Source organism: Saccopteryx bilineata, chromosome 2 (genome assembly GCF_036850765.1).
Source record: "Saccopteryx bilineata isolate mSacBil1 chromosome 2, mSacBil1_pri_phased_curated, whole genome shotgun sequence".
Taxonomy (NCBI): domain Eukaryota; kingdom Metazoa; phylum Chordata; class Mammalia; order Chiroptera; family Emballonuridae; genus Saccopteryx; species Saccopteryx bilineata.
Window position 1 is genome coordinate 387,846,803 of NC_089491.1, and position 26,066 is coordinate 387,872,868.

The 26,066-nt window shown below is 43.6% G+C and overlaps 1 protein-coding gene across 1 annotated transcript in view; it reads right to left on the reverse strand.

The window, feature by feature from the left end:
- STX8 (syntaxin 8) overlaps positions 1 to 26,066 on the reverse strand; it is a 227,673-nt gene that overhangs the window by 193,607 nt on the left and 8,000 nt on the right. Inside the window, exons 3-4 of the mRNA XM_066264299.1 lie at positions 24,314 to 24,408; positions 14,298 to 14,408 (exon numbers count right to left, since the gene is read on the reverse strand). Of these exons, the coding sequence (XP_066120396.1) occupies positions 14,298 to 14,408; positions 24,314 to 24,408 (206 nt within the window). The remainder of the gene's footprint in view (positions 1 to 14,297; positions 14,409 to 24,313; positions 24,409 to 26,066) is intronic.

Consider the following 26,066-nt stretch of genomic DNA (forward strand, 5'->3'; position numbering starts at 1 on the left):
GATATGTCTTTCAAACCCCTCAACCTGATTGAAAATTACTGTTAAAAACTTCCAAATTTGCTTGACCAGTGGTGGCACAGTAGATAGAGCATCGACCTGGGATGCTGAGGTCCCTGGTTGGAAACCCCAAGATCCCTGGCCGGAACCCAGCCTCACCAGCGTGAGTGTGGGCAACATGGTCTAAGGCCGCCGGCTTGAGCCCAAGGTCACTGGCTTGAGCAAGTGGTCACTGGCTCAGCTTGAACCCGGGTCAAGGCACATAAGAGAAAGCAATCAATGAACAACTAAGGTGCCACAATGAAGAGTTGATGCTTCTCATCTCTCTCCTCCCTCTCACTTCCTCCTCCCCCACCTATCAATAAAAAATAAAATAAAAACGAAAAGACTTCTAAATTTATCTCTCCCCATGCTACTTTCCTACAGCTGTATATCCGCACTTATTGCTCTTTATTTCCGAGTCTCCGAATGGTGTTCCGCTCCAAATCCAAAATGTCCAATATATCCAAAGTCAGATTCATTCCTTTCACTCCAAAAGCTGTTTTCCGTCCTCTGCTCTCTACTCCGGCGAGCGGCCTCACTGTCTTCCCAAGTCAACCGAACTTCTCCCTCCTCCCACCCGGACCCCACGCCCCCTCAATCACCACGGCCCGGTCCGTCCGTCCGTCCGCGGGGTTCTCCTGCGCACCCTCATTCCCATCCCCACCGTCCGCGGGGTTCTCCTGCGCACCCTCATTCCCATCCCCACCGTCCGCGGGGTTCTTCTGCGCACCCTCATTCCCATCCCCACCGTCCGCGGGGTTCTCCTGCGCACCCTCATTCCCATCCCCACCTCCGCGGGGTTCTCCTGCGCACCCTCATTCCCATCCCCACCGTCCGCGGGGTTCTCCTGCGCACCCTCATTCCGATCCCCACGGTCCGCGGGGTTCTCCTACGCACCCTCATTCCGATCCCCACCGTCCGCGGGGTTCTCCTGCGCACCCTCATTCCCATCCCCACCTCCGCGGGGTTCTCCTGCGCACCCTCATTCCCATCCCCACCGGCACCGCCTTGGCTCAGACCCTCCCCAGCGCGCACGTTCAAGATGGCCACGGCCTTCTGACTGGGCTCCTTGTCCCTAGTCACCCTCATTCAAGTCGCCTAATGCTTGGCTGCCTGGGCTCTCCCTCCCCAGTGGAGTCTCTCCGTACATAACATCCCCGACGTCCAGACTTGCACGGCTCCCCAGAAGGTACAGATCATCTGCCGAGAGCACCCCCTCCGTGCCTTCCCTCCCCGCAGCCCACGGGCGGGCGGGCGGCTCACGGCTGCTCAGACCAAAGGCACAAACTTTCACACTCTCGTGTTTTTGTATGAGTCTGGAGGGTCCCCACCCACCCCCACCCCTTGTGTCCATCTGGCAAAATTCTCTTCATCCCCTAAGGCTCGACTCAAATGTCACTTCTCCTGTTTAGTCTTCCCTGATCCCCCGCCCCACGTCGCCCCTCCCTCCGAACCCGAACCGTCACTCCCTGGTGCTCCCACAGCATTTGGTGCCAAACCTCCAGCGCGGCGTTTATCAGGCTGGAGCGCAGTTCGTTATTTACTCATCTGTCTCCCTTCCTAAATTATGAGCTCTGTGAGGAGAGAGGCCACATGACAGTCATGTTTATACCGCTGGGGCCAAATAAACAGTGCTCAGCGTCTGCTGGGGAACAAGCCCGCGGTCCATGTTTATGAGACGGAGCCAGGGAAGCTATTGAGCTTTTTCAGCAGGGGAGAGAGACAAAGTGAGAGGGGCCCTCAACATTTTTATCGTGAGATTTTTTTTTTTAAGCAGAAAAAAAACTGCTACCTGCCTTTCAGACATTAGCAGCAAAGACTGATACCGTCCCAACAGACGGAGAGAACATTACCTGACAGGGAATTCTGTCACAAAAACACCTTGTAGCTCATCCCCGATTTCGGAAGGATGATGGGGTGTTTCTCGGTTGAAAAGTATGTTAAAGAAAGGAGATGCTTGAATACTGTCCTTCTGAGGTGAGGGTAGACTTGAAATGTGTTGTTTTTTTAAATAAATACTTTTTCTCCATAGTCTTTCAAGATAGAAGTTAGTTAAAAAGTGGAACTAATCAAATAAATGCCACCTTAGTAGATTAGATGTGTCATATAAAGATTTTTACAAAAAATTTTATAGTTGCTTCTAAAGATCTAAAAATATTGCATTTCGTTCCCCAAAGGGAGATAGAGTTCATTATTAAATTATGATAATACTGGCCCTGGCTGGTTGGCTCAGTGGTAGAGTGTTGGCCCAGTGTGTGGAAGTCCTGGGTTTAATTCCTGGTCAGGGCACACAAGAGAATTGACTATCTGCTTCTCCACCCTTCCCCCTCTCCTTTCTCTCTATCTCTCTCTTCTCCTCCCACAGCCATGGCCTAACTGGTTCGAGCACATCGGCCCTAGGTGCTGAGGATGGCTCCATGCAGCCTTCACTTCAGGTGCTAAAAATAACTTGGTTGCAAGCATAGCCCCAGATGGGCAGAGCATCAGCCCCAGAGGGGGGGGGGTGCTAGGTAGATCCTGGTCAGCGCATGTGGGAGTGTGACTCTCTATCTTCTCTCCTCTCACTTGGAAAAAAAAAGGAAAAAAATATGATTATACTGAGGGGGGCACAGATAATCCGTGCTTTTCTGCTCACAAATGTAGTTGAATTGTTAGAGTTCAAGGGAAGGTGTTCTTATCCACTGAATATAGAATTGAAAAGGCAGTGAATTCCAAGAAGTCACTCACTTTAGCTTTTCTTAACATTTCAAAAAGATGTCAAAATAACTATATAAAATGTTTGTTTTATCTGGGAAAAAAAATATCAGTCAGTATCACAGACCCCAGGGAGATTTGCAGTCAGAACTAGTGAAAATATTCCCAGGGTGTCAGGGAATTGTGAACATGCTACTATGGTATGAAAGTGTAATTCCTTTGTCAAAACTTTTCCTGGTAATTTCCTTCTGTGATTGTAAAGATGCACAGCGGTTCAAATTTCAATCAGAAAGAGTGTCTTTGACATCAATTCTTTAGAGGCAAAATCTGGCAACAATATGTAGACTGGATCTCGCTGAGGAGAGGCTGCAGTCGGGGAGGTGGGCCCGAGGCCGATGCCATTTAGGCAGAAGGTGACAAGGTCTGGACAAGGGAAATGACAAAAAGTAACAGCAAGAAACGGACAATTCACACAGTGAGTCTAAGGAAAACTCCACACGTGTTGGTGGACAGACTGGATACAGGAGATAGACTGCCAGATGGGGTCACTTGGAAAATGGACACAATTTAGGGAAAGGGCAATTTTTCATTTCCTTTCAGAATTTTGTCCAGCTTCAACATAGCTCCTAATAACAACCCCAAAGAAAAACTGCACCCAAGACCACGATCTATGGACATATACCTACTTGCAGCCATATTTACTAGATAGCTAACTTCTTAAGCCCAATACTCTGTCCTGTTCTCCTACCTGTCCCCGTCCCCCTACCCGCCCATCTGTCCTTCCTGAAAATACGGAGTACCTCCTATGTGCCAGGCACTAATCTAGGGGTTTGGAATTGAACAAGTTGACAAATACCTGACCCCAGAAAGCTGATACTCCAGTGACAATAAACGTCTAAACTGTGCCCTTTGCAAAGTAAATACTCAAAATAACTTTTTGTTAAATTGAATAGATAACCTTTATTGTGTATTAGTCCAGAGCAATAAGAACTCAAACAAGAAAAATATCTTACAAATCAGTCAAGGGAATTCTTACCAGAGCATCTTTCAAATCAATTGCAGTCAAATATTTTTCTAATTCTAAAGAAATCCCATGTTATCTATATTCATTGCTGGTCTAATTTACCAATAAAAAGCTTTAACATTAAATTAAAAACTTAACCAAACAGTTCACATAAAAGAGAAGTGCACGGTGGAAGGTCATGAAGTCGTTATTTTGGCCTCCAACGTACATTTAAGTAATCCCAGTGTTCTATTCCTGAGAGTCATGCAGGCAATCTAAAATCAAGCAAATAAAACTAAAGGAACGATTCTTTAAGTGTGACTGTCACCATACCTGAAGAGGGGCAAGAAGGGGTGATATACAAAAACAAGATTTTTAAGTGAAAGATGAATTAGCCACAGTGCTAAATTGACGGTGACTGAGCACCATCTGCTGGTTAGTGACTGAAGTTCAACTACAAGACAAATGTTAATCCAGTAATGAGCATGTATTGGGTACATTTATAAGCATGTCGTTACTTTATTACACAACGCCCTCTTGAAAACATGCTTCAAAACAGAATGAGCAAAAGTCAACAACATGCTCCCATATTATGAGGAACTTCCTAGTGCCAGAGCTGTGCCTTCTTGACACTTTCAAGTAAGAAACACTCTACACCTTCTTTCACTTTTTCCTTCACAACCAAACACACTCACGCGGCAAAGCCAGTGAGTGCCTGACCGAGGTTGACAATCTGCATTCAGGCACTCGGTCTGCCCCATGATTCCACTGTCAACTCCACTGGTTTGCACCTTATTTAGTCCACCTGTTTCCCTTCTCACTCATTTTATAAACTAAGTGCACTAACATACACAATAACTTGTGCAGATTAACACCGTTCAATGGAGAAAGATGCAAGTCTAAAGAAATAAAATTATTGACTGGCAGGGAGCAAAACTAAACACTACAGTGTTTAAACTCTAGCATCAAAGATTTTACAGTAGAATTTGCTAGCTGATACACAAAGATTCAAACTCGGCATGAAAAGACTATTTAAGGGTGTCAATGAATAATGCACACGTATCCAAGATGCACAAAAGCCAATAGCCACCTGGGCAGTCACCATGTCCACCCCAACAACCTTGCTTTTCATTACATCAATTAACTGAATTCATAGTTTAAAAACCCAAGTTGATTAGATGGGAAGCCAGGCGTTCCCTCTGCAGGCCGGGCCCAGGAATCTGTGTGTTCCCTCAGGGGACGTTTATGCAACCAGCTGGGAACCTGTGTGCCAATCAGCCTGGCAATGACTGGTCTAGAAAGAGGAGGAGTAGAGAAGTACACAGTAAGCAGGAAAATACATGTGCAAACCTATCAGTCTACAAGGGCTTCTCAAGTCCTGTTGCTCTCGCGGTCTTCTCAGCTTCCTCCCCTCACTCAGACCTCCTTTGCCCACCCAGATCCCTCTGGCTCCCCCCACACAACTTAGCACCTAGTTATAAATGAGCAGGCACTGTTCTCTGATTACTTTGCGCAGGACAGAAAGACCTCCCGAAACAGCATGCCAGTTCTGGATTCCCCTCTGCGAAGACTAGTGGCAGCAAGTGTTCAGGATGGTTTCGAAAGCACTTTACAAGGAGAAAACACACACGTTCACGCATATTGATCTCGTTTGAACTTCACACTATTGTGAGGAGTCACGATTACCTTCATTTCACAGAAGATGAAACGGAGTCAAAATTCAAACCTTTGTCTTCTGATACTAAGCCCTTTTTTCCTGCCACTGAATAATACGTGCAAAGTGAGCAGCATACTGCAGGAACAAATGGAGGTAGATAATATCTACGAGGCGTGATGAACAAGAAAAAGGAAAGGACTCAAAACCAGTGTCAGAGCGGACGGGAAGCATTACGACTTTCAAGAAACAGACATGGGGTACCTGTTAAATTTTGAATACCCATACCTTTTGTCCCAGAAACTCCAAGTTGGAGACTGTCCTAAGAGAATCCACCCGTTCTTTATGGATATTTGCTGCAACGTTGTTTGGTAATAAATCCCCATCACATGGGGAGTGGCTGAAAATGCTGCATATTCATATTGTGGAATAATGTAGCTACTGAAAATAATTTTGTTAGATCTATTGATTTGGGGAAATGCCCAAATTTAAATGAAAAAAAAAAAGTAAATTACAGAGTATGTATAGTATAATTCTGTTTGCATGCAACTCACATTTATGGAAATATATCTGTGAGTACTTGCTGAAGTACAGACAGAGTGGGGGAGGAAGCCCCACACAGCTGCGCTGGTTTCTCAGGAGAACAGCGCTGCAGGCAAGGGAAGGAGAGACCAGGGCCTCCGGGCTCTGCCTCAGTGTGCTCTGACTTGTTCTGATAAACACCTATCGTGTTGATTATTGTTATAAATCCAATAAAGATGAGTCATTTCCCCACGAGCAGGTGCAACAGGGTAAGGGAACAGACTAGGGGAACGAAAACCCACAAAGGTAAAACATAACCAGTGAAGAGTATTAAAAAGAGGCATTGAAAGCAAACCTTCTCCTTTCAAAATTAACAAAGGGAAACAAAAACCAAAAAGAAAAACACCAAAATTAGACATCTTTCTCCCCGGGGAAAGAGCGATGGAAGACAAGCTATGACAGGAAGAGGCCCAGAAGGGCGCTGAAAGAGACAAAGAAACAGGACTCCAGGACCGGGCTGGGCCGCAGGTCTTCGGGACCCGTCGGGAGAGGGAAGAAGGAAGAGGGAAGAGGGAAGTGGCCAGCACGTCTGCACCTGCACAGAGGAGGGCGCGGGACCAGCGAGCGCGGAACAGTGAGGGGGTCCTTTTCTAAAATTAGGCAGGACAAGCATCTTAAGATTCTCTCCTCGCACTCAAGGAAGAAAAACACTAATTTTCCAAAATCTTGAAACTGGGACTAATGAGCTGAGTAACTTCCCCTTCCATTGACTCATATCCCCATCTTGTGGTCTGTTCAGAACATAGCTCCGAGTGTGAGTGTGTGTGCTTGTATGTATGCACATGTGTACGCTTGTATGTATGCACATGTGTACGCTTAAGTGTATATATGGTTATATACATATACATATATAAGTAGACTTACAAGTATACATGTATTATATATTATACTTACATAATCATACATTATACTTATATATAAACATATATGTATACATGTATAAGTATACTTAACATATACAAGTATATATAGTACATATATAAGTATAATACATGTGTTATATAACAATGTATCATATATATACTTACATACATATTTTTACTTTTAATTTATTTTTTATTGATTGATTTTAGAGACAGAGAGAAGTAGGGGGGGAGAGAGAAAGAGAAACATTCATTTGTTGTTCCACTTAGTTGAGCATTCACTGGTTGTTTCCTGTACCTGTCCTGACCAGAGATTGAACCGACAACCTTGGTGTTTTGAGATGACACAATAACTGATTGAGCTAACTGGCCAGGGCCACATATTTTTAAATCCAAGTACAACATATGAACAGAAAACCATAAGTATATATATAGCTCAGAGATAATTTGCCAAGTGAACACCCCCAGTTAATCACTAGCCAAGGCAAAAAACAGAGCATTAACAGAACCCCTCATGTACCCTTCTAGTCACTAAGTCCAAAGGGACACACTTGTGATTTATAACACCGTAAGTAAGTCAGCCTTTATAGAAATGGAGCCGTGCATTGTGGACACTTCTGCCTGGCTCAATTCTCTCAGCCCTATGTTTGAGCGATTCATCCACCACGTGGTGTGCGGCTGTAGATCACATCTTCTTATGTGCTGTGCAGTGTCACTGCACAAAGATGCTATGCTGTATTCACCCCTTATAGTGTAGATGTCCTTGGGGTCTTTCTGGGTAGAATGATTAAGAATAATGCTACTACAAACAGTTTTGTACATATCCTCACACACTCCAGTTTTAGGAGATACAGTCAACCAATTTTCCAGAGTGGTTATACAATTGACAGTTCCACCAGTGATATAAGAGAATTCCAAGTCACTCCAACATCCTAGCAGCACTTGACTTGTCTGTCATTTGAATTTCAGCCATTCTGGTAGGTGTGATAATACAACATCATGGTTTTAGTTTGCAATTTCCTGATGACTAATAAAACTGAACACCTTTCCACATGTGTATCAGTCACTAAATATTTCCTATGGCAAAGTCCAACTTCAAGTGTTCCGCCTGTTTGCTTCCTGTGCACTGATTTTCTTGACTACAGAGCTCTTTGTTCCAGTACAACTCCTGAGTCAGCTCCAGGTACTGCAAATAGATTCCCGTTCTGTGGCTGGGCTTTGCACTCTCTTTGTGATATCTTTGAATAAACAGAATTTCTTATTTTAATGAAATCCAATTTATTGTGTGTTCCCTTCACATTCAGTGCTTTTCCTGTCCTGCAGAAGAAATCTTTGCCTATCTCAAGACCATAGACAATCCTCTCCTATGTTTTCTTCTCAATGCTTTCTAGTTTTACCTTTCACACTGAGATCTACAATCCTTCTGGAATTGGTTTTTATGGTGTCTGAGGGCACCCTAAAAGCTACACTAGCGTAGTAGCTAAACCAGGCATCACTTGGTTGGGCAGAAGTGCTAAGGACAATCAACACTGTATTCTTGTTCAGTCCCTTCGCATGCTTTTAATCTTCCTCTCTCTGCTGCAAAAGCCTCCCCTTGTAGTCCTCGTTACATATACCCTTTTGCACTTAATTTCTCTTGTGTTGTGGAGTGTCTGCTTTTTCCTATGTTTTCCCTACCTGACTAAACTCTTTAAGAATGAACATTATGAAAGATGAACAAATCCTGCCACAGCTCCCCTTAATTCATGTCAGGTGTCTCTATTATCTCCGGATCCTAAACTCTGCTGACTAAGCAGGCAGCCAGACTGTACCAGTTACTTACTGTTCCATCAAACTACCTACTCAGTGAGGCATAGACAAAGCTATGTTTCCCCAAGACCCATTTCATTTCCCTCTCCATGAACATAAATAAAGACTACATGTCCCAGCCTCCCTGGCAGCTAGGTTGAAGCCATGTGACTGGTTATGGCCAATGAGCTGTATGTGTGAAAATTCCAGGCTGCAGCATATAAGAGGAGTGCTGAATTCTCCACACCCTTTCTCTTCTCATTTCCTCTCTCTTCTCATGTCATAGTGAACATGGAGGCCTCATGTCAAGACAGTACAACCATAAGCTGAAAATAGCCGAACTCCCCCGAGTCAGGGATCTTGAAGGTTGCTGTCCTGGAGCAATGGCAGACTTTATATGAGGCCAAAAAAGCCCAGGTCTGTTTCATTAGCAGGGCCTGGCCTATCAGATCCTTCCTCAGCCAACCTTTCACTCAACAAAAACCAACTGAGTGCCTGCCAAATACCCGACTCTGTGCTAGGTGTCATGGAAAATAGAGAAAACAGCATTGGTTATTATTATTATTATTTTCATTGAGTAAATATCTATCATGCACTGTGCTAGGCTTTGGTCCCTAGGCAGTTAGCTCCCTGCTGATTTTCTCTCAAAGCACGATATACAGCACTTTTCTGCGGAACTTACTAATCTGTATGCTTCTCGCCTTTGTATCTGGACGTAGCTCCAGTGCACACACTGGGGCTGCGGCTTTGATTCTCTTGCTACCACATTTCCAGTACTGTTCATTGCGTGGCACAGAGCAGGCACTCAATAAATATCTACTTTAATGAAAGAAGGTTTCTCTCTACCACACGTTTTTGCTTCCTTAACTGTATTTTATTAAATTAGCAGGGAATTTTAATACTCTTGACTATACTTAATCCCACCTTGGTTGAACTATTGTTGTGCTCATTGAACTAGAGAGAAGGGCAAAGCTTTCCTGATTCTAGCATATCTTTTATGAATTAAAAAAACTAGGAAGTCAATGGATTTCCAGGATGTGGGATAAATTATTATGGTGTATCCATTGTCTCCCAGGCTGATGACGCAGCTGTATATTTCTCAGCAATCTCCTACTTCTGGAAAAGCAGGCTGGTCATGTGTTTAACAGAACTTTAAGCAGTATAAAGTATAAATCAATAATTCTATAGGAAATCCCAGTATTATCTGCTACAAATCATGCTTCTTATAAACTGAGCTTTATTTTGCAATAAAACATTCAATGATTTAAAATGGGGGAGGGAACGTACTTTTAATGTGATCTTGAATGTAAACTTTTCTTTTACCTACCTTGGCTGCCAATACAGAGACATGACATGTGAATTGGAAATGTTTTACTTTTTTAGCAGCTCAAAGAAAAAGCAGATCTCTAAAATTAAATTTGAATGAAATGTTTCTATTCCATTATCATCTTCTACTCTTCTGATTTTGGCAACTGGTTTGCTTGTTAATATGCCATTCCTGACACAGAACTACCGTCTTAACCACTAAATAACTTCCTATGTCCTATAATCCTCAATACAGTTGCTGGTGTGAAGATTAAAGGTTCACCAATTAGCCACCCACTCTCACCGAGTTAATCACATAATCTTTGAGATGGTCACAGAGCAGTGGAGTATGCAATGGTAGTTTTTTTCTCTTTACAGACAAAGATTTAACTAATTGTGAGACTCAGCAATGCACTCAAATGCAAAGGGCAGTAGGGTTTTCAGCCGAAGCTGTGTCTGTGCTTTGTAAATCGTGGCTTAGCCTCCGAGAGACATTGTTACGCAGAGACTTCTTTAACAAGTTTCCAAATGCCCTAAACTAGTCAACCATTGCTTATTTAGACCGAAGTCTCACATCAAGGCTTTCTGCTTTAGAATAATGACCAGTAATCCTCAAGGTAAAGCTAAAATCCTGTCACATGACAGCTACGCATTCATTTATGGGATTGCCATGTTAATAATGTCTGTCTAAAGGAAATGCTAATCCAACCTGAAGTTCAACAAGTCTCTTCTCTCCTTAATAAGGCCACATATGAACAGGGAGAGAAAAGGGCAGGTCAGGGAGGGGCAGCAGGCCTCCTGGGAATGAGGGATGGGGAGAAGGAGGGAGGAGGCCAGGGGTTTGGGTGGGAAGGAGAGGAGGAGCACACAGAGGAAACAGGAAAGAGAGAGGGGTTGGAGCTCAGGGCAGTGAGGACCGGCAGGTTTCAGATGAGAGAGGGGCCGGAGCTCAGGGCAGTGAGGACCGGCAGGTTTCAGATGAGAGAGGGGCCGGAGCTCAGGGCAGTGAGGACCGGCAGGTTTCAGATGAGAGAGGGGCCGGAGCTCAGGGCAGTGAGGACCGGCAGGTTTCAGATGAGAGAGGGGCCGGAGCTCAGGGCAGTGAGGACCGGCAGGTTTCAGATGAGAGAGGGGCCGGAGCTCAGGGCAGTGAGGACCGGCAGGTTTCAGATGAGAGAGGGGCCGGAGCTCAGGGCAGTGAGGACCGGCAGGTTTCAGATGAGAGAGGGGCCGGAGCTCAGGGCAGTGAGGACCGGCAGGTTTCAGATGAGAGAGGGGCCGGAGCTCAGGGCAGTGAGGACCGGCAGGTTTCAGATGAGAGAGGGGCCGGAGCTCAGGGCAGTGAGGACCGGCAGGTTTCAGATGAGAGAGGGGCCGGAGCTCAGGGCAGTGAGGACCGGCAGGTTTCAGATGAGAGAGGGGCCGGAGCTCAGGGCAGTGAGGACCGGCAGGTTTCAGATGAGTCCTGGTCAGGCCCACTGACCTCGCGGGATGCTGTCCGTTATCGCGGGGCTCTGACACAATGATGAGCAGATGAACCCCAGTTCTCCAAGAGCGAGTGTGCTGTGCTGATAACCTAGCACTGATGACAGATGCACCACGGAGAGCACACCTGCGGCATTTTAAAGTTCTGATCAAGCTGCCCTGGCCAGTTGGCTCAGCGGTAGAGCGTCAGCCTGGCATGCAGGGGACCTGGGTTCGATTCCCGGCCAGGGCACATAGGAGAAGCGCCCATTTGCTTCTCCACCCCTCCCCCCCTCCTTCCTCTCTGTCTCTCTCTTCCCCTCCCGCAGCCGAGGCTCCATTGGAGCAAAGATGGCCCGGGCGCTGGGGATGGCTCCTTGGCCTCTGCCCCAGGCACTAGAGTGGCTCTGGTTGCGGCAGAGCATCGCCCCTTGGTGGGCAGAGCGTCGCCCCCTGGTGGGCGTGCCGGGTGGATCCCGGTCGGGCGCATGCGGGAGTCTGTCTGTCTCTCCCCGTTTCCAGCTTCAGAAAAATACAAAAAAAATAAAAAAAAAGTTCTGATCAAGCTTTCTGGCCAATGTGTTTCTGTAAGTCATGACCTAAAGGCAAGACAGATGCCACCGTTCCTCCCCACCTCTCACCAGGGACAGGGCAACCCACATTGATATCAAGAAGTACTAAAGCAAACAAAAATGTGGGAGGAGTCCAGAGATTAGAGAAGCCAAGGAAAAATGTTGGAGGCGCCCAGAACTAGTCACTGACTGTGAGAAGGACTGAGGAAATCCTTGTGAGTCCCTGGAGGACGTACAAGGCACCCCGACCAGCAGAGAAGGAAGTGAGGTTGCTCCAGAGACAGAGCCGCAAGGCGCCCGACAGGTGGCATCAGAAATCATTGGGCCACCTGACTGTCAGGAGTCAGGAGGGCAAGGTTGAACTGGGACGAAACTGGCCGTGTCTACAACTGAACTCAGATCCTCGGAAGGCGAGGTCCAAGCAGAATGATTAGGGTATGAGGAGCTGGGGAAGGAAGAGGCCGCGAGTGTGGGGTTTAGGGGTTAAAAAAAAAAAGAAGCAAAAATACCACTTTGATATAGGCAGGTGAGTAAAATCAAAGACCAGAAACTCTGGCCTCAGATCTAATCTACTTCTGACAAGCTACTTTAACGCGAACATTCATTCACTCGTCCACACTTACGTTGTTTGACTTTAGTAAGTATACAATGGTGCGATCCTCCCCGACACGTTGGGTCCATGCTCTCTGAGAGTCCATCTCATAGCCCCTGAACACATTTCCCAGGGACTTTCCTACACAATATTGGAGAATGAGTTTATCTAGCACACATTTTCTCATTGATCAGCTGATGGAATGTCTAGGATCGGAACTTCTGGGGCTATATATGGGCTGGATTGTGTCCCCACAAAACCTTTTATGTTGAAGTCCTAACCCCCAAAAGCTCAGAACAGTATTTGGAGATAGGGTCTTCAAAGTGGTTATACAATCAAAATAAGGTCATTTGAATGATCCATAATTCATGTGACTGTTATCTTCATCAGAAGAGGGCATTTAGACACAGACTCACACAAAGAGATGGCCATGTGAAGACAGAGGCGCGTCTATGAGTCAGGAGAGAGGCTCAGCACGGGCCCTCGCATCGCGGGCCTCAGAAGGAGCCATCGGAGCGGCTGACACCTTGACCCTGGGCTTCTCTGCTGCTCACAAAAATTAGGGGTATTTCAAAATGAATATAAAGCGATAAAAAAAAAGCATTTGATTTTTTTTTTTCATTAAACAAGAACATCAGAAAGCAAACGACAAGTCAAAGAAAGTTGTCCAATTATGCAAATGAGATGCAAAACCAACTTTTAGTTCATTGGTAAAAATGCACTGTACGAAAGGCTGAAAGTACTGGAGTGTCTGCATGTTCCCTGATCCCCTAATTTTTGTCAGCAGTGTAGCTTCCAGGACTATGAAAAAAATACCTTTCTGGAGGAGGCTGGAACCAACAGGAAACGCGTCCTCTTCAGCCTGCCCTAGGGAAGAGGTGTGCAGTCCTGGCTGCAGAATCAAGTGGGACCCTCACGACCCCTTCCCTTGAACTGTCTGAGGCGGGACCTGGTAATGCATAGCCAAGGTCAACACCTCACCACCACTGCCCTTGGGAAGTCATCCTATCCCTGACTAGGAACAAGCAGCCTCTCCTCAATGACATCACCATCCTTGGTGAAGAGAGAGGGAGCTGCTACCCTAAGCACCTTTCCTTCTGTGATTATTCCCACAGTGGTGTTGAGGGCGTGTGGACACAGGGGGCAGGCTGATTCTAAAGACATGACTATTTACAGTTCCTTAACCTCAACCTTGGAGAGCTGGACCACTTCCCTGGGTCTTCCAGTAGAGCTGGGTACAGAGCGGCTGTCACCCCCCCCCCCCAGAGTGAGAATCACTCGCTGGCAAAGGACACGAAGAAGAACCCAAATGCCGCACTCCCCCAACCTCCACGAGCCACAGACTGAGTCTTACCAGGACACATTTTTTCAAGGAGACAATTGGAAAAAAAATTCACAAATAAGTACGTGACTTGAGGAGTTTAAAAGGCCACTAACATAGCACACAACAGCTCAACCAAGGAATGCAAAGGAAATGTTATGACTTTGCCTGTATTCCACCTAAATATCCTCCCCCTGAGATGGGATTCAGCTGAACATACCCACTTTACTGAACCTAGAAAACTAATGAAAACTAACTTGAATAGATATAGCGGGAAACGCTATCAACGAACAGAGTATATTTTCCTATTTAAAGGAATGAAGCCATTCACAGAACAGCTTTTCTCTCTCTGTCTCTCTCTCTCTCTCTGCAAATAAACCTTCACCCACCACATAATCCCTGAAAGTTAAAACATCATACCTGATGAGATCTGGCTCTGCACCCTCGTTCTTAAAGGATGCCAGAAGTAGTCTCTCTCGGGTTACAAGTTCATCCAATAGGTTCTGTCTTCGGTCCCCTTCAAGCTGTGTTCTGCAGACATCTCGTTAAGGTCCAACAGTAGGTGAATTACCGCATTTTACCTATCACGTTATTAAGTGAGCTGTCCAAGTCGGTTGTGGCTGTTACGGACTCTAATCAATCCTATCCAGAAAAGATTAAACCACCCGTCTCCTGCTCTGACCTTCAACTTCACTGATCTTTAAAGTAAAAGAGCTTCACAAAACCATCACAGGGGACATACAAACACTGACACAGACCCATCACATAAATATTATTTCCTTCCTAGTGACCAGCACTGAAATAATTATTTCTGTGCAGGACAATATGACTTAGTGGTTCCTTAACTTCTGAATTACAGCTGTCAATGGTCAAGGGTGTTTTCCTAAACATCAATATGCTAAATATTCTGTTAAGAACAAAAAAGAAATAAAAAGTTTTCTATATTAACATCTGTTAACACCTAGACTATATAAATTGCTACTTTATACAACTGATTTGCTCTAAAAGTTATCAAGTTACTATTTAAATACATTGCATGATCTTTAAATAAAATTACAGAGATAATCATATTTTAATCTGTTAATCTACTAAGCATGCTAGACTAAAATACCAAAGCCTGCTAGTCCTATTTTGACCACTAACTACGCTAGCTATGATCTTTTTTTTAAAGTTAACTGTAGACCATTTTCAATTTATTTATTCATTTTTAGAGAGAGAGGAGAAAGAGAGTGAGTAAGAGAGAAGGGGGAGGATCAGGAAACATCAATTCCCATATGTGCCTTGACCAGGCAAGCCTGGGGTTTTGAACTGGCAACCTCAGCATTCCAGGTCGATGCTCTATCTACTGCGCCACCACAGGTCAGGCCACTAGCTATGATCTCAACCAGTTCTTTCACCATTTGGATTTGTTTTTTCTGTGTGGTGCCAGATAAACTCTAACTCATTTCCCAGCATAATTCATAAATTATGGTTAAAAACAAAATCAGAATTAAGTACAAAGTTTTATATACTAGCTTTCTTGAAGCAACTACATGAGTTTCTTCTAGGCTGAGTGTATGTGTGTGTGTACCTATGTGTGTTTTAAGAAACAAAATAAAGGAAATGTTGAGGGGCAAACATCTGCCATCAAGACAACAAGTGGAGAAAGCTAACAAACACTTTTGAAAGGACATATCTGAAACTAAACATAAAAAGTAAGCACAAAACTAAGCTACCTCAACATGTTGGGTTTTATCTGGCTTTTAATTTTGTATTAAATGGCCTTTATTTTATTGGAGCTGAAACACTGGTGATTCATAGTAGCCCTGGCTACAACTACCTAGTTCTAGTAAGATACTAGTGAGACTGCTCCTTTGGATTTATAGGTACTTTTGTTTTTTAAGATTTTATTTATTGATCTTTTTAGAGAGAGGAGAAAAGAAGAGGGAGAGAGAGAAAGGGGAAGGTGGAGGATGAGAAGGAAGTATAAACTCTCCCCTATATGCCTTGACCAGGCAAGCCCAGGTATTGGCCTTAAACGACACACTAGACCAAATGGACATAACTGACATTTATAGAATATTTCATCCCAGAACATCAGATTATAAGTTCTTTTCCAGTGTAGATGGAACATTCTCAAGGATAGACCAGATGTTGGGCCACAAAATTAACCTCAACAAATTCAAGAAGAATGAAATTATATCAAGCATATTCTCTGACCATAAGGTTCTGAAATTAGAATTCAAATGCAAAAAGGAAATGAAGACACCACAAAATGGTAGAAATTAAACAACATATTTCTAAGAAATGATGGTGTCAACGAATAAATAAAATCAGAGGTCAAAAGATATATACAAACGAGAATGACAACACGACATACAAAAACTTCTGGGATGCAACAAAAGCAGTAATAAGGGGGAAGTGTATATCATTACAGGCCTTTATCAAGAAACAAGAGAGATCCCAAGTTAACAACCTAACATTACATCTAAGGAACTAGAAAAAGAACAACAAAGACAACCCAAAGTTAGAAGAAAAATAATAAAAATTACAGCAAAACTAAATGAAATAGAAAATACAATATAAAAGCTATAGAAAAAATTAATACAACAAAGAGCTAATTCTTTGAAAAATATCAATAAAATTGACAAAGCCCTAGCTAGATTTACTAAGGAAAAAAGAAAAAGGACTCATATAAACAAAATACAACCTGACCAGTGGATAGAGCATTGACCTGAGACACTGAGGACCCAGGTTTGAGACCCAAGGTTGCTGGCTAGAGTGTGGGCTCATCTGGTTTGTGCATGAGCTTACTATCTTGAGCACAGGGTCGCCGCTTGAGTGTGGGACCACAGACATAAGCCCAAATGTTACTGATTTGAAGCCCAAGGTGCTGGCTTGAGCCCAAGGTAGCTGGCTTGAGCAAGGGGTCACTGGCTTGTCTGGAATCTTCCTCACTCCAGTCAAGGCACATATTAGAAAGTATTTAATGAACAATTAAAGTGCTGCAACAATGAGTTGATGCTTCTCATCTCCCTTTCTTCCTGTCTCTCTTTCTCTTTTTCTCTCTCATGCATGCTAAAAAAAATTTCTAAAATGAAAGAAAAATACCAAAGACATCATAGATATACAAAGAATCATAACAGAGTACTATAAAAGATTATATACCACGAAGTTCAACCATCTAGAAGAAATGGGTAAGTTCCTAGAACTGTACAATCTTCCTAGACTGTGTCACAAAGAAGTGGAAAACCTAAATAGACCGATAACCAATAAGGATATAGAAATAACTATCAAAAATCTCCCCCAAAATAAAAGTCCAGGACCAGACGGCTACACTAGTGCATTCTATCAAATATTCAGATTTAGTACCTATCCCTCTCAAAGTCTTCAAAAATATAGAAGCAGCAGCAATTTTCCCTAACACATTTTATGAGACCAACCTAATACTGATACCAAAACCTAGAAAGGACAATACAAAAAAAAAGAAAAGAAAACTACAGACCAATATCTCTAAAGAATACAGATGCAAAAATCCTAAACAAAATACTAGCATATTAAATACAACAATACTTTAAAAAAATAATGCATCATGATCAAGTGGGATTCATTCCAGGAACACAAGGATAGTTCAACATATGCAAATCAATTGATGTAATACACCACATCAACAAAACAAAAGACTAAAATCAATAGTTGCAGAAAAGGCATCCAATAAGATACATCAATTCATGATCAAAACACTCAATAAAATGGGTATAAAAGGAAAGCACCTCAATATAATAAAGACCATATGTGACAAACTATCAGCTAATATGCAAAATGGTGAAAAACTGAAAGCTTTTCTTCTAAAATCAGGAACAAGGTGAAGATGCCCACTCTCTCCACTCCTATTCAACACAGTACTGGAAGTTCTAGCCAGAGCAATCAGGCGAGATAAAGAAATAAAAGGCATCCATATTGGGAAAGAAGAAGTAAAGGTATTACTTTTCACAGATGACATGGTCCTGTATAGAGAAAATCCACCAGCAAACTATTAGAAACAATAAACCAATACAGTAAAGTCGCAGGATACAAAGTCAGAATACAAAAGGAAAAGCAGTAGTGCTTTCCTATACACCAACAATAAAACTTCAGAAAATGAACTGAAAAAGCAATTTCTTCTACAATTCCAACAACAAAAATGATAAAATATCTAGGAATAAACTTAACAAAGGATGTGAAGGACCTATATACTGAAAACTACAAAGCAATTTTTTTTTTTTTGGTATTTTTCTGAGGTTGGAAACGGGGAGGCAGTCAGACAGATTCCCACATGCGCCTGACCAGGATCCACCCGGCATGCCCACCAGGGGGTGATGCTCTGCCCATCCGGGGCATCGCTCTGCCACAATCAGAGCCATTCTAGCGCCTGAGGCAGAGGCCGCAGAGCCATCCTCAGCGCCCGGGCAAACTTTGCTCCAATGGAGCCTTGGCTGCAGGAGGGGAAGAGAGAGACAGAGAGGAAGGAGAGGGAGAGGGGTAGAGAAGCAGATGGGCGCTTCTCCTGTGTGCCCTGGCCGGGAATCAAACTCGGGACTACTGCACGCCAGGCCGACGCTCTACCACTGAGCCAACCGACCAGGGCCTACAAAGCATTTTTAAAAGAAATTGAAAAAGACAGAATGAAATAGAAAAATATTTCATATTCATGGATTAGAAGAATCAACATAATTAAAATGGCCATATTATTCAAAGTAATACACAAATTTAATGAAATTTCCATTAAAATCCCAATGTCATTTTTTAAAAGAAATATTACAAAAAATGACCAGGTTTGTATAGAACCATAAAAGACCCTGAATAGCCAAAGCAATCCTGAGAAAAAAGAATAAAGCCCAAGGTATCAGACTATTTGACTTCAAATCATACTACAGCGCACTACAGTGCACAGTAATCAAGACAGCATGGTATTGTCAGAAAAACAGATATACCAACTAAGGGAACAGAATCAAGAGCCCAGAAATAAAACCATTATATATATATATATATTGTATGTATTAATCCTTGACAAAGGAGCCAAAAACACACAATGTAGAAAAGAAAGCCTCTTCAATAAATGGTGCTGGGAAAATTGGAAAAATAATTAAAACTTGACTAGTTTGTCCTGCATAAAAATTAAGTCAAAATGGATCAAGGACCAAAATATAAGACCTGAAACAATAAACTACATAGAAGAAAACATAGGTACTAAACTTATGGACTTGGCCATAGAGAACATTTTGTGAATTTGACCCCAAAGGCAAGGAAAGTAAAGATAAAGATAAGTGAATGCAACTATCTCAAACTAAAAAGCTTCTGCACAGCAAAAGAAACCGACCACAAAACAAAAAGGCAGCCAATCAAATGGGAGATAATATTCACAAACAACAGTGCTGATATGGGGTTAATATCCAATACATAAAGAATTCACAAAGCTCAGCAACAAAAAAGCAATCAAATTAAAAAACAGGGAGAGGTCCTACACAGACACCTCTCCCAGACAGACTAATGGAGAACAGATATATGAAAAGATGCTCATCCTCACTAGGTATGAGGGAAACGCAAATCAAAACTCCAATGAGATACCACCTCACACCTGTTAGATTAGCCATTGTCAACAGACAGGTCATAAGTGTTGGAGAGGCTGTGGAGAAAAAGGAACCCCATTCACTGCTGGTGGGAATGTAAACTAGTACAGCCATTATGGAAGACAGCATGGTGGTTCCTCAAAAAATTAAGGATAGAACTACCATATGACCCAGCAATCCCTCTACTGGGTATCTACCCCCAAAACTTGAAAATGCTGGTATATAAAAACACATGCACCCCCATGTTTATCACAGCATTATTCATGGTGGCCAAGACATAGAAACAAACAATGTGTTCCTTGATAGAGAAGATGTAGCATGCATATACAATGGAGTCCTACTCCGCCATAAGAAATGATGACATGGTGACATTTACGACAACATGGATGGACCCTGAGAACATTATACTGAGTGAAATAAGTAAATCAGAAAAAGCTAAGAGCTATATGACTTCACACATAGGTGGGATATAAAACTGAGACTCATGGACATAGACAGCAGTGAAGTATTACAGGGTGGGTGGGAGTGGAAGGGAGGGGAGTGAAGAGGAACAAATACATGGTGACGGAACATGATCTGACTTGGGATGGTGGGCACACAGCGCAATCAACTGTTCAAATACGATAGAGATGTTCACCTGAAACTTATGTGTTCTTATGGATCAATGTCACCCCATTAAATTTAATTTCTAAATTTAAAAAAGAGATTTTTGTATTTTCCTATGTATTTATATATATAAATTTGCTATATATTTACATATATTTGCTATATACATATATATAGTATTTTCATTATATATGTGTGTGTGTGTGTGTGTGTGTGTGTGTATATATATATATATGGTTGTTGCTGTGCATGCCTAGAGAAGCCTGGGTGACAGGGACCAGCCCTCAATATTGTGGACCATGAAGAATGAGTTGGAGTAGAATGGGGATGAGGAACAGAGAGCAGAGTCACTGGTAAAAACTACCAGAACCAAGTGTGTAGGAAGGAAGTACCTTTAATAATAAAAACAATAAAGACAGGTTTTAAACTTTAGCCGACAGTCATCACAGATTTAAACGAGTTAACAATGGACTGAGTTCATTAGAGAAACACCCACATCGAGAGCAGTGAAACTTGGCCACTATGTTCTGTCGATTAGAACCGAAGGTCGGAATGGGACTGCTAGACTAATGCCCGGGGAAGCCTTCGTGGCCCCGATTCCAATGCTCCTGCTCTGCTGACCAGGGGACCAGGCCCAGGGTGGCTGTCACTCGTCTGGCAACGGCAGCACAGGGCCAGAATGGCTCCTTCTGCTCTAAATCTTGGCTTTCCCGCAACATCGGGCTGGGCTTGAACATCAAACGTTTGCTCTCACAGTAAAAAACAAGATTTTAACGCTAAAAAGAACCATGTAACATTATAAATCAAAACTTTTCTGGTGACACAGACACAATCTTGTCTTGACTTCTGTCACATTACTAGGCACCGATGAAAACTGTCACAGACAGGTGAGGGTGTGAGAACCACTCCACTCCTAATGGAGCCATGAGGGACTATCTCCTGAGTCTATTCCTTTAGCCTCTCCACACCTACATTTCTTCAGGTTTGGTATAAGGTGACTGCTGCATCTGTCCACCCATCTACCTCTCTATCGACCTACCTTTTTTCCCCAAAAAAGTAATAAAAAATGGAGAAAAGCTATTCCTAGATCTTAAAAAATTATTCTACAGAACTTCCCCCAAACACAAAAATACTGTTTGATCATGAATCCCTTTTTAAAGAGATTTTTTTTTAATTCAGTGAGAGGGGAGGCAGAGAGACTCCCACATGTGCCCCAACTGGGATCCACCTGGCAAGCCCACTAGAGGGCAGCGCTCTGCACATCTAAGGTGTTAATCCGTTGCTCAGCAACTGAGCTCTTCTTAGCCCCTGGGGCGGAGACTACTGGAGCCATCCTCAGTGCCTGGGGCCAACTCATTCCAGTCAAGCCACGGCTGCAGGATGGGGGTGGGGTGGGGGGGGAGATAGAGAAAGAGAGAGAGAGAAGCGAGAGGAGGAGGGGTAGAAAAGCAGATGGTCATTTCTCCTGTGTGCCTTGACCAGTAATCAAACCTATGACATCCATATGCTGTGCCGATGTTCTACCACTGAGCCAACTAGCCAGGGCCTATAAAGAGATTTTTAAAGTATCTTTAAAGTAGCAAAGATGTTGCCTTTGAGAAGCCAAGCTTCAGGAAAAGTCAATCCTGTGAGTTTAGTACTACCTGAAATTCCAAGTGCAGCCTTCTGCTGCTCACACCCTCTCACAACGGGTGAGACAATTCTAAGTCCCACCTCAAAGAAGCACTGTGAATAGAAGTCAACGTTCCTCAGCAATTTTAAATTCTGGCTGCAGGACTTGGGTTTATGAATTGCAAACTAACCAATTCAAAAGCACAGAACCTTCATCTTAATTTCACATTTATTCTTGCCAGGGGAAAACTAGTTTTGTTTTTTTGCACAGGAAAGAGAAATAAGATCGTCTGCTTAAACTCCATGAATTTAAATGTTTGGAAGGTATTTTCATAGGATTTATCTTTCTGGCAACTCCTAGTGTTCTTTGGAAAGTTTCACGAATTCAGAAGGGCATAAATTCACTCAGGAAAGTACCATAAACTCTCAACTACCCGACACAGTAAGGAAATGTGGCATTCAAATAGTCACGTTTAAAAAGTCACCCAATGTTAATTATGCCTCTAAAAAAAAGGATTAAAAAGTCACTCTATTGGCGATTTATGGACAAAAATTCTTCTAAGAATTACAGCATCATAAAGTGTCCCTAATGACCCACAGGGAACACTGTTCCATCGCTGTGATGATTAAGAAGGGAGGGTTTGGACTGCAAACGGGATCTGTCCTGGCACCAGAGCTACGTGCCAATTAACAGGGCATTCCAGCTGAAGACATGCCAAGTGACAGCTGACTGTATTATTTCTACTGAAGTAGAATCCAGCTTTTACACAACTGGCTTCAAGGCCAGATAGCCTTGCATTTGAATCTTAGCTCTTCCGTTTCCCAGCTGCAGGGTCCAGACAGGTTACTGAAGATCTTCAAGATTCTTCTTCTCGGTGGAAAAACTTCCCCCCTGGAAGGCTGGATTCTCTTTCCAACTCTGTCAGTGACTTGGGGTGCAAAGCTCAGCCTGGCCTCAATACCCTTTTGGAAATAAGGGAAGGAACCACCCAAAGAAACTAAGAATGGGCGGTTATTAGGGCCGACAAGTTGCTATCTGATATGTGTTCAGTCTGGAGGGTAACTGCTCTAGAATTATTTAAAATATCTGGGAGGAGGAAGATAAGGGGAAGGGGAGGTGTTGGGGGTGGGAAAGAGAATTAAAAAGAGGCCTTCATAACATAGAGCCTGCCTCCTCCTTTCCATTCAGAAGAGCCTCCCTGAAAATGCAGGTTTTGAGCGCGCCTTGGGGTGGATTATCTCAATTTCATGCTTGGTATTTGGTTTCAGTTCCAGTAGAAATAGACTAAATTGTTTGAAAAAAATACATAGGACTTTAAAGAAATCTGCTATATTCCAATTGAGTTTTTTATTTCTCCTAGGAAATTCTACATTATCCACATTAAGGTTCTTAAATATTTTCCTAGTGTATTTAACAGTTCTGTTTGGGATTTTTAAATGCCTAAGTGCATTCAGCAATTCTGACATTGCCACAAAACCAAAGGCTAAGAGATTTCAAAAGATGGTCAGACTGAAAGCACGTAGAAGGCCAGAGTCAGTTATAACTACAGAGTGCCTAGTACTCTACAATTAATAGCTACCAGACATTATTAATAGAGAAAAGTCTACGCCTCGGCCTCATGCGCAGACTTCCTAACACTCAGTGCTAAAAACAGAGAAAGGAGCCTTACCAATCTGAAATGACTTGAGGTCTACAGAGTAGGACTTGCTAATTTTGATAAAATAAAAGCTCTTTATGTAACAGAATAATTGTGCAGGAATATATGATACGGGATAGAGGGTAAAGTTACAAAATAAATGTATCAGACTTGCCAAATATGTTAAAAATAAGATCCCTCTTGCTTATTGAAATGAAACTTTTAGTTGAGGCCCCGGCCAGTAGAGCATCATCCCGAAACAAGGAGGTTGTGGGTTCCATCCCCGGTCAGGGCACACATGAGAAGCGACCATCTGCTTCTCTTCCCCTCCCTCTCCCCCTCCTCTCTCTTTTCCTCTCCCACAGCCAGTGGCTTGATTGGTTCAAGAGTCGGCCCTGGACACTGAGGATAGCTTGGCTGATTCAAGCATCGACCCCAGACGGTTGCCGGGAGATCCTGGTCAGGTGCATGTAGAAACCTGTCTACCTCTACTCCTCCGATTAAAAAACAAAAAACCTGCATAAACTGGGGGGGGGGGGGGGGGATAGTATGGTTTCTACTGGTACTTGCCTCTTAGAAAAGAAAATGGATCATTCAAAACTCCAGTAACTCCAGAAGCAAAATCACAGCTGAGAATGATCACGGAAGTGTTCCTATGGGAGCTGTGGCTAACCACCTCCAAGGCCGTCTAGACAGGTAGCAGTGCCGGCTCCGGGCAAACACAGCACTGACAGAAAGCACGCACTTCCTGCGCTGGAAAGGTTACACCCAAATACGCTAGCTCCGTCAGCGGGCCTTGCTTCGCCAGCACATTTCACCGTAACGCATGTAATAGACACTTAAAATAGAAATCAAGATTATAGGCAATATTTTGGAAACCAGGTCTTCCTCAAGCTGTGGAAAAATCTGGGTGGTCCAGATTCCTTCCTTTCGTAAAACAAGACTTGTTTTTCCTCCCACTCTAGAAAAGAGGTGGAAATGTTTACATGGATACATCTGGTGTGTTGACACAGCTCTTAGCAATAAGTCCTTCAAAAGGGCGATCTTTTCCTTCAGATTCTGCAACAAAACTCTGATTGTCACAGTCAGCTGCAAAGAAAACAAAAGCACATCCTAAGTATGCGAGTCCAGAAGGCGAGGGTCTACGGCAGTATTATATTACATAAACGTTGCTTTAGGTGCTGTGGCTCCAGCAGGAAGGCCTGCGAGAGACACTTAGCCAGCCTCCCAGTGACAACCTCGGGGCCGAGGGAATCTTAAGGGGCACACTCTACAAGCTGACCAGGTGCTGAGCCAGTCTACATCTGAACACTGACACTGACTGGAAACTGTCACCTGTCACTGTGCCCTCAGAATGTAACCGAATTCTGTCCCGAGAACAGACCCCCTGACCCTGTCTCCCACGGAGCCGTGCAGGAAATCGTGTCCCCGGGGCTTCATTCTCCCCAGTGCGAACTCCACGGATACACTCAGCCGGCCTCAGGTGACAAAGTGTCAAGTTGCCCAGCCACCCGCCAGTGCCCAGTCTTCTCTAACACACAGGTACACTGTAACTCCTGTGACAGTTTCACAGCAGTGTGCTCTTGCCCTGAGAGAGGAATGTGAGCTGCACGTCACTCCTTCTCCAGGACTGGGCGACTGTTTCCAAGCATGCTACAAACCCAGAGGAAACTGGTTTGTGACTCTAAGTGCCACTTTAAAGAATGGAGGACGGGTGGGGGCATGGCATCTCAGGCATTTAGAAATATGAAAAATAAAACTACCCATGTAACTGAAACACAGTTGCCTGACCTGTGGTGGCGCAGTGGATAAAGCATTGACCTGGAAATGCTGAGGTCGCCAGTTCGAAACCTGGGCTTGCCTGGTCAAGGCACATATGGGAGTTGATGCTTCCAGCTCCTCCCCCCCTTCTTTCTCTCTGTCTCTCCCTCTCCTCTCTAAAATGAATAAATAAATTTAAAAAATTAAAAAAAAAAAAATACAGTCAGCCAGAGATGAAATCAGAGATATGTATAAAGTCAGACTATCACAGGTTTCTTTTGCTATCTTGTCAGAAGTAGCAAGTTTTCCAGTGGAAACAGGGGTTCCCTCCTCAGATTAACAGTGGGACCCCAGACACTGGCCAAAGGCTACACACAGGAAGCAACCCTCAAAGGCATCAATAGCCAAGAAAAGTCTAACCTTAACTATTCTAATACCTCTGGGAACCACAGAAAAAGCTCCCACCATGTTTACAGGGAAATGTCAAGGAGTGGGGATTCCTCTTCACCCAAGAGGTAAAGAGCAAACAAACAAAAAAGCAACACACACACACACACACACACACATGCGCGCGCGCGTGCGTGCCTGAGAAGGGTCTACAAAATTAAAGACCAAAAGCACTCAAGAGATGAAAGAGTATGTAGCCATTAAAAAGGTATGATGAAAACCTAAATTGTTAACATGGAAAGATATCCATCACTATTTATTTGTTTGTTTTTATTCAGTGAGAGGAAGGGAGGCAGAGATTCCCGCTGTGCCTCAACCTCAGCACCTGGGGCCAACTTGCTCCAATCTAGCCATAGCTGCAGGAGGGAAAGAGAGAGAGAGAGAGAAGTGAGAGAAGAAGGAGTGGAGAAGCAGATGGGCGCCCTGTGTGCCCTGGCTGGGAATTGAACCTGGGACATTCACATGCTGGGCTGATGCTCTACCACTGAGCCAAATGGCCAGGGCCCATCATAATTTATTAAAAGAAAAAAATAATCAAG